The following is an 8134-nucleotide window of genomic DNA, read 5'->3' as shown; positions in this document are numbered from 1 at the left end:
TATATATATATATATATATATATATATATATATATATATATATATATATTTCATACCGTGGATGCTTGAATCCATGGATAAAAAATCCATTGAAATGACTGTCCCTCATTCCCATTTACAAGGATTTCAATTTAAACTATGACAGTGTGCTGTGGATGCAAATGAGTCAGTGGAGGAACTCAGAGGGCAACAACAAAGGATGGATGCTTGTGACAGCTGCTAGGACAATGGCAGCTGCACCCAAGTATTCCCAGGATCCCCTGCAATAATGTGCCTATAAATAGCTGCAAGCCACAGTGCTGTAGATGACACATCACTCTCAAATGTTTTAATTATGATCAGACAGTTGTCTCTGTCGCCTAGGAATATGTCAGCACTCCAAGGCTGCATGGTTGGTGTTTAGTCTTTGGTAAATTTTCCCCCTTTCTCTTTGGTTAAACATCAGCCAGAAAAATCATGAAATGCAGCTTAAATGCAGCCTAGAAACAGGTTCGGGTATACCTCAATTAACTAAGTAGATGTGTTCCTGAACATTACTTCTTCAACAGAAATGTTGGTACCAGAGGTAGAAATAACATAGAAAGAAGAGGGACAGGTCCTTACACCACACAAAAACAAACAAAGAAAGAAAAGCAGGGGAGTTCAACATGTCTCAGCAAAATTTTTAATTCAAAACTGATATTACGCACATGTGAAATGAAATAGCCAGGTCAAGTAAGCCTTGCATAAATAAATAAATAAATAAATAAATAAGAAAGAAAGATAGATTTTGGATCTTCTAGTTACCACTTGAAAGTTTCTTCCAGGATGTACCTTGGGTGATTTTTCTCCTTTCAACAGCCTCCACTTTTCTTATGATTTCTGTTTTGGGGAACATCTACACTGTAGAATTAATGCAGTCTGACAGCATGGTTCAATGCTATGGGATTTGTAGTTTTGTGAGATATTTAGCCTTCTCTGTCAGTGAGCTCTGGTGTCACAATAAACTACAAATCCCAGGTTCCCATAGGATGGAGACATGGCAATTAACGTGATATCAAGCTGCATTAATTCTGCAGTATGGAAACAATGCTGGTGGCAAAACTTGTCAATCTATGACTTGTCAACATGCCAGGGTAGCTGGTGAGGTAAACTAATCTGCTTTCTCTCCCTCATGTTTTTCTCTTTACACATGGCCAGCAAATGCTTATGAAGTCAGCTGTTTATCTTACCTGCTGTATGTAAGCATAAGCAGCTACAATAAGATCATTTAGAGTAGAATCCCATTATTTCCCAGGTCAAACCTTATTACATTGTTTACTAAAGACACTTTGCTGCAACTCAACACCAAAAGTTTGTCCTTTGCCTGCCTTCCTTTATCATCCTCCCAGTACCATTGCTACACAAAAAAGTCTACCTAGACTGAAAACAAGTAAAGGGGGGACAGTGATGCTGGTATCTATGAAAAAAAACTTTGTAAAAAGAAGCTTCTTTATCAAAGGCTTTCTTGATTAAGGTATGCTTATATGGCAGAAGCTTTCATAGGCTGCAGCTTGGTTCATGGATTGCTGCCTGAAAAGCAAATATGAAGTCCTCTTTGATGGGTTTTAACAAGAAGAATTAGTGAATGAGGATTTTTATGTCATGGAAGGAGCACCACATCTTCTGCTCTTTCTGGAGTCAGGTGGAGACCTTTTTATTTTCCCAACCCTTTTAGTTTTTAAATTTGTTCTCTTAGATTGCATCCACACTGCAGAAATAATCCAGTTTGATACCACTTTAACTGCCATGGCTCTATGCTATGGAATTCTGGAAATTGTAATTTCTTATGACACCATAGCTCCCTGACAGAGAAGGCTAAATGTCTCACAAAATGACAATTTACCAGAATCCCATAGCACTGGGCCATGGCAGTTAAAGCAGTGGTGTCACTAAGGGAGTGCAGGGAGTTCACACTGCACCAGGTGACACCCTAAGGGTGTGTGTGACACCATTGCTCCTCATACACCTACCTGCTTTAAGAGATGGTGGGAGTGGGGTGAAGCTCAGTGGGAGGAGAAAGGAGAGGCTCCAGAATTTTTTAAATATAAAATTTCAAATTTCAAAATTTTAATTTTTAATTTAAAAAAATTAAATTCTTTTGAAATTTTCTTTAAAAAGATCACATTTTAACCAAATCTTCACTGTGCATATGTAAATATATTTGGGGTGTGCATATGATATTGTAATTCAAAAGTACAATTTTAATTTTGCTAGTTGTTTATGTTGCAACTGTTACCATTACATTCACTGGCGCAGTGTGCCCATACCATACACAGGCATGCTATATGCAGCTTCCAGCTTATGCCGAAGCTGCACCCCAATTAAAGCAATGGCGTGTGTGCCCGTGGAGCATGTGGTACCCCCGAGCCGCAAGCACGCACTCCATTTTTTAATGGGGCGTGAACATACGCGGATTTCCCCTTATGCGTGTAAGGGAAGGGCCTGGTGTATATGGGAATTACGATTTACAAGTAACATTAATGCAAAAAAGCATTACTAAGGATTCTGTATGGTGTGAAATGGGAAGAGGCCAATTGGTTGGGGGGGGGGGGAAGTGACACCATAAGTTACTTCACTGGGTGAAACCAATCCTAATGAAGCCACTGAGCAAAAGAGGTGACAAACTGAATTATTTCTGCAGTGTATTTGCAGCCTTCATGATCTATAAATCTTATCATATTTACAGAGTTTTAAGATTTGTGGAATTTCTCAGACTACTATGAGTCATCCTAATGTGTTTGTTTAATCCTTCACTAGTAGATTTAATGCTGGACTTAAGTTTTATGGCTTAACTTTTTACATATCATTTATCTCTTTCTGTAAGCTGTTTCATGCACTTCTGTTAAGGGATAACAGTCATTAAATAAATATTAAAAACACATATCTTTTCTTAATTTGCAGCAGTTATCAAGTGCTGGGGTATATACAAAACAGAATTTCACTAGGTCTTTGCATCACTGAGTTCAGTGTGAAAGTCAAATGAAAAATCACAAAGACTAGCCTGGTGTTCTATGAATTGCATTTATCATCTTAATTCTTTATTTACTTGTAGGCCTCAGTTTAGCCATCTGGGAAATCAACTGCAAGAATCCTCTCAGAAAATATACTCCAAACTCTTAGGACAGGACTGGGTAAGTTGTGGCTTTGCAGATGCATCTGGCCCACAAACACCATCAGGTCTAACCACAGTGGCCACTAGTGAGGAATCATGGGATTTGCAATTCAGCAACTTCTGGAGGATCAGAAATTATTCTTAAGAGAATTAGATGGATATTGTCTCCGATAGAAAATAGAATGGCAGACTTACCTTTCTGAGGGTGAAGATGAGCTTGCCATAAGACAAGGAAATAAGGATAAAGGGAACCAGAAAAGAGCAAAAGAAGAGAGACAAGTGGTAACTGCGGCTCTTCCAGTCTTTCCTGTGCCATGCCAGGGCACAGTTTGAGGCAATACTTTCCAGATCGTAGCTACTCCAGCCAAAAAGTGGTGGGATAGTCCACATCACAGACCACAGCCAGATAAATAGGAGAGCCAGCACAGCATGTCTCTTCCCAAAGTGGAGAGCTTTGAACGGCCTGCACACCACCAGGTACCTCTCCACAGCACACACCACAACCGACCAAAGGGCCACCAGCCCTACAGCAGGAAGGGGAAGAAGTCAGACGCATTGTTCTTATGGTAAAGCTTAACTAGAACCCCAATTATGATGGCCCCACGAAGTAATAAAAGAAAAGACAATTAATTGGCATAATTATGGATACAGGGTTTTATATTGTTCCCCCTCTCCTGCTCATGCCAGGACATGGGAAATTTCTTTTCATGAAAATGACTATACAGTAGTAACACGCTGAAGCCATATGCAGCTGAGAGAAGTCCTAGGATTAAGCATAGACTGTAAAACCTACATTTTCATCCTGCCATGGCTCAGTTAAAGATGGTTTCACTGTATTATTACAGTTGTCCTTCATAAAAGGAAGATGCTTGAAGATCAGAGGTTGATACTGCACAAGAGGTGTTGAGAAAAGGAGGTTTGCCAGTGAGGGGTGAAAATCATGTAGCCTACCAATGGAATTGTATTGCAGTTCCCAGTTTCCCCAGATAGCAGAGCCAATGGTGAGAAATACTTGGAACAACAGTCCATCCACATTTGTTTGATTCCTACCCCCGCCTAAGACTGCCTGAAAAGGCTGATGGCAGAAATGAGATCTCAGTATTGATGGATGTCCATATTCTAGGTCACTGTTTTAGCTGTCCTATACAAGGTGTGGTGTCTATTGGAGTCAAGTGAGTGAACCACATTCAGTAGCATAGATGAATCAGGGTTGATGCTGAATGTCAGTTTGCTCAAAGCTTTGGGGGAGGGGGGTATTAAACTCTAGGCCTTCCAGCATGACTTTTCCGATCAATTGACTGGTCACTGGATCAGCCCACTCTGTCACTTACTCCTGTGGCTGCAGGTGGCTGGCAAGGCAATGGGGTTTAGACTGAAAGGAGCTCTCCAAGGTACTGGATGTATGGGGGAATTCAACACTTTGGATAGTTTCTTTAAACTCTGAACTAAAACCAGAATGGGTTCCTACTACACTTACATTAGAAGTCAGCCTTATCCTTACCCCATCCCCAGAAATCTTTCACTAGGCCTGATATTATCTACTCAGGGGATGAAATTCACTATTCTTTTCCATTCTAGCCATCAATGGAGGATTTTTTCAATTTCTGAACTGGCCATAGAGTACATAATAGGAGACATATCCAGGAGGTAGCTGCTCAAGGTGGAATACCGTGCCATGAGATTTGTTATGTCTCTCTTGTCCCTCTGATAACTAATTTAAAAACCTTTTTCTTTTTTCACAGTTCCTGACTACTGTTCATAACATTTACCTAGAAGGAAATACCATAGAAATTTTGATACAACAGACAATGAAAATTCAAGTGTGGCATTCACATTGAGGTTAAGAATTATCCATTAATATATGCTATACAGTTTAGTTACTGTGTTATCATTTACACTAGAATACTTTGTCTCATCTGATATCTTTCAGTTGTTCATGGAACATGGGAGCCAAGTTCAAATAACCCAGAAGGTATTAGTTCTTAGCAAAAGAATTACAGGTTGAGTCTCCCTTATTCTGCTTGGGATCAGAAGTGTTTTGGATTTTGGATTTATTTGTTTTTATTTTATTTTTTAGATTTTAGAATATTTGCATTTACATAACAAGATATCTTGGAGATGGGACCTAAGTCTAAATATGAAACTATTTATGATTTGTATATATCCTATACACATAGCCTGAAGGTAATTTTACACATAATGTTTTCTTAATAATTTTGTGTATGAAACAAGTTTGTCTACACTGAACCATGAGAAAGCAAAGGTGCTACTATCTCAGCCACCCATGTGGTCAATTTTGGATTTTGGAGTATATTGCATTTTGCAATTCTGATAAGGGATGATCCACCTATACATACATTCTGGGAATTCTAGCTTTGAGTGTCACATGTCAAAATTGAGATTGATGGCAATCCTGTACTTGGAATAAAGGCTAGTAAACTGTTTGTAGCCATTGTTCTTTTGCACTATGAATATGAGCAATTATTTTAGTCCTGTCCGTACATCATTATAGGCACATATAGATTGGCTTATGCATGTCTTGTACATTGATTTCTGTTCATACATGCAATGGGAAGAAGGTTACATTTTGAAATGTACATACACATATTAACTGGCAGCACAGATATTATTAGCAACAGCACACAGAAATCTAAATCAAGATGGGGAAACACTTACCAAATAGAGTAATACAGAAGCCCTGGAAGGTGCAGAATGACTTGCTTTGGAAGTAATATCCTTTCAGATTAGCATCCATGGTGGGACAGAGTCCAATGACTATGCTGAACATGTCTGCAACTGACAGGTTCACCATAGCATAATTAATAGGAATCCTCAGAAATTTGTGTCTGATTGTTAGTATAATGATGATGCCATTGAACCAGATGCCAAGGAACATACAAAAAATCATGAACACTCCCAGAACAAACTTGTATTTCTTCTCTTTGGCCTGATCCAAGCAGGTAGTGAAGTTACACGTTGCATTGGACCCAAGAAAAGCTGAAACATTGGAAGAAAACAGAGAATGATTCATCATTCCATTTTGTTTGCATGAAGTGACATCTGTTGAAAGGATAATAATCTCTCATAATTCTCCTATTATGTCTCTTACAATAGACACTGTTTAACAGATACAGTAATATGTTATCCTTATCTTTTGCATTCAGTTTTATTCATAGAAAAGGGAGGTGTAATAAATTTAAAAGCCTTGAAGCCAAGGGAATAAAGACACGTTTGCGATTGCTCTGGAAACAGGTTTGTTTTTATTCATCAAACATCTCTGGCAATGTAGCATGAATGGGAATCTAATCTTTAGTGCTCTGTGCCATTTAGGACCTAGCCTCTAATACTGATGAATAACTGTGAGTTCATTTGAAGTCAATGAGAGTCTTAGTGCTTGGATAATCATGTTATGCAGCCTTCTTGGAGACTTGGAAATAGGTGGTATGCAGCAACCTTTCAGTCTGTCTTCTTTTTCTCCAAACTAACTTTTGTTTTGAAATAAGATACAATTCTGATCTTTGAATTATATTCAAGTGTTGGGAGAGAAGTTGATGGGTGGCAAACCTGAAATATATATGAATTGTTTATAAAAAGCATAATCATGTAATTCTAGAAATAAGAAAGTAAAAAAGATTCCATCCATGCTTTTATTCTGTTCATCATCACTTCTCCTTTGTTCCTTTCTTAGACATGGGAAAGAAGAGAATAACTGCATGAGTTTTTGAAAATCCCATTTTTCATCTACTCTACCCAAAGTGCTTTTGTTTCTTTTTCTCTCTCCCTTTAATCTCATATCTTTAACCTCTCCTTTTCTTTAGTTTACTGATTCCCATGGTGGATCCCATCAAACGTCCCAGAATTAAGAGCTTCAAAAGTCAGTTTACTGGGACAGATGAAGAGCCTCCGTGTGGTATCTAGTGTAGAATATAGGAAGACTGCATGGATGCAAAAAGAGAACACCCCTTCCAAACTAGCCTTTGCACTTTTCAATTTAATAAACTAAACTAATATTATTTAATCATGAACAAGAATAAACAAAGATCTCTATAATCATTTGTACTGGTTAAAGAACTAGCTAGGAAATGTGAATTTAATTAATACAATACTTAATTGAAATTTTAATTTTTTGAACTACATTTCAGATTGAATCAATCACTGGTGCATCTATACTGTAGAAATAATGCAGTTTGACACGTCTTTAAGTGCTGTAGTGCCATCCTATGGAATCCTGAGATTTGTAGTTTTATGAAGTTGATGGCCTTCTCTGCCAAAGGATGCTGGTGCCTCACAAAACTAAAAATCCCAAGTTTCCCTAAAATGGAGCCATGGCAGTTAAACTGGTGTCAAATGTCATTATATCTACAGTGTAGATGCACCCCGTGTCAAAAATAACTTTAAGTTGCCTCTTTGTTAGAAAATTTCTAACTTAATTGATAACTTAAACTTAATTTAATTACTTTCTATCACTGAAGATTATGCACAGGAAAGTATGAGCTGAGTTACTCTGCATTGCCATGGGACCATAATTTCTGATCTATGTTCTTCCACAAGAATCCATTCAGTAGCCCCTGGGCCCCTTTCTGGGGGAAATGAAGCATAAAATGAAATAAATAAATAAATAAATAAATAATAGCGGTTTGTTGGTTTGTCTGTCTTTACTTCTAAGCTGTTCTTATTTAGTATAGACTTTTCAACTGTATAATTTCTAAATCTGTGTTTATTGTTTTTGTTTGAAATAGATTTCTATAGAGAGTATGAGGAACTCAGCATCCTGAAAATCCCAGCTAATGCTGCCAGATTACCTGGATGTATTTACTACTTCCATTAACTGTACTTAAACAGAGATGTCACAAAAACTGCCTCAGGAATGCAGTTTTGTACATCATAAGACCCTCACAAGTAGGCTGTAGCATACGTCTAAACTTGAAATGAATTTATTTTTATAAGCATGAATGGTAGCTCTTAGGCAGTTGACCTCTGCAAAATCAATGACAAGCAGAA

At 37.9% G+C, this 8134-nt stretch overlaps 1 protein-coding gene across 1 annotated transcript in view; it reads right to left on the bottom strand.

The window, feature by feature from the left end:
- Window positions 1-6173, bottom strand: part of LOC121920346 (parapinopsin-like) — an 11108-nt gene extending 4935 nt beyond the window's left edge. Inside the window, exons 1-2 of the mRNA XM_042447479.1 lie at window positions 5810-6173; window positions 3329-3657 (exon numbers count right to left, since the gene is read on the bottom strand). Of these exons, the coding sequence (XP_042303413.1) occupies window positions 3329-3657; window positions 5810-6167 (687 nt within the window). The 5' untranslated portion in view covers window positions 6168-6173. The remainder of the gene's footprint in view (window positions 1-3328; window positions 3658-5809) is intronic.
- Between the last annotated feature and the right edge of the window lie 1961 nt (window positions 6174-8134).

Source organism: Sceloporus undulatus, chromosome 2 (genome assembly GCF_019175285.1).
Source record: "Sceloporus undulatus isolate JIND9_A2432 ecotype Alabama chromosome 2, SceUnd_v1.1, whole genome shotgun sequence".
NCBI lineage: Eukaryota > Metazoa > Chordata > Lepidosauria > Squamata > Phrynosomatidae > Sceloporus > Sceloporus undulatus.
This window is presented reverse-complemented; position numbering and strand designations above follow the sequence as displayed.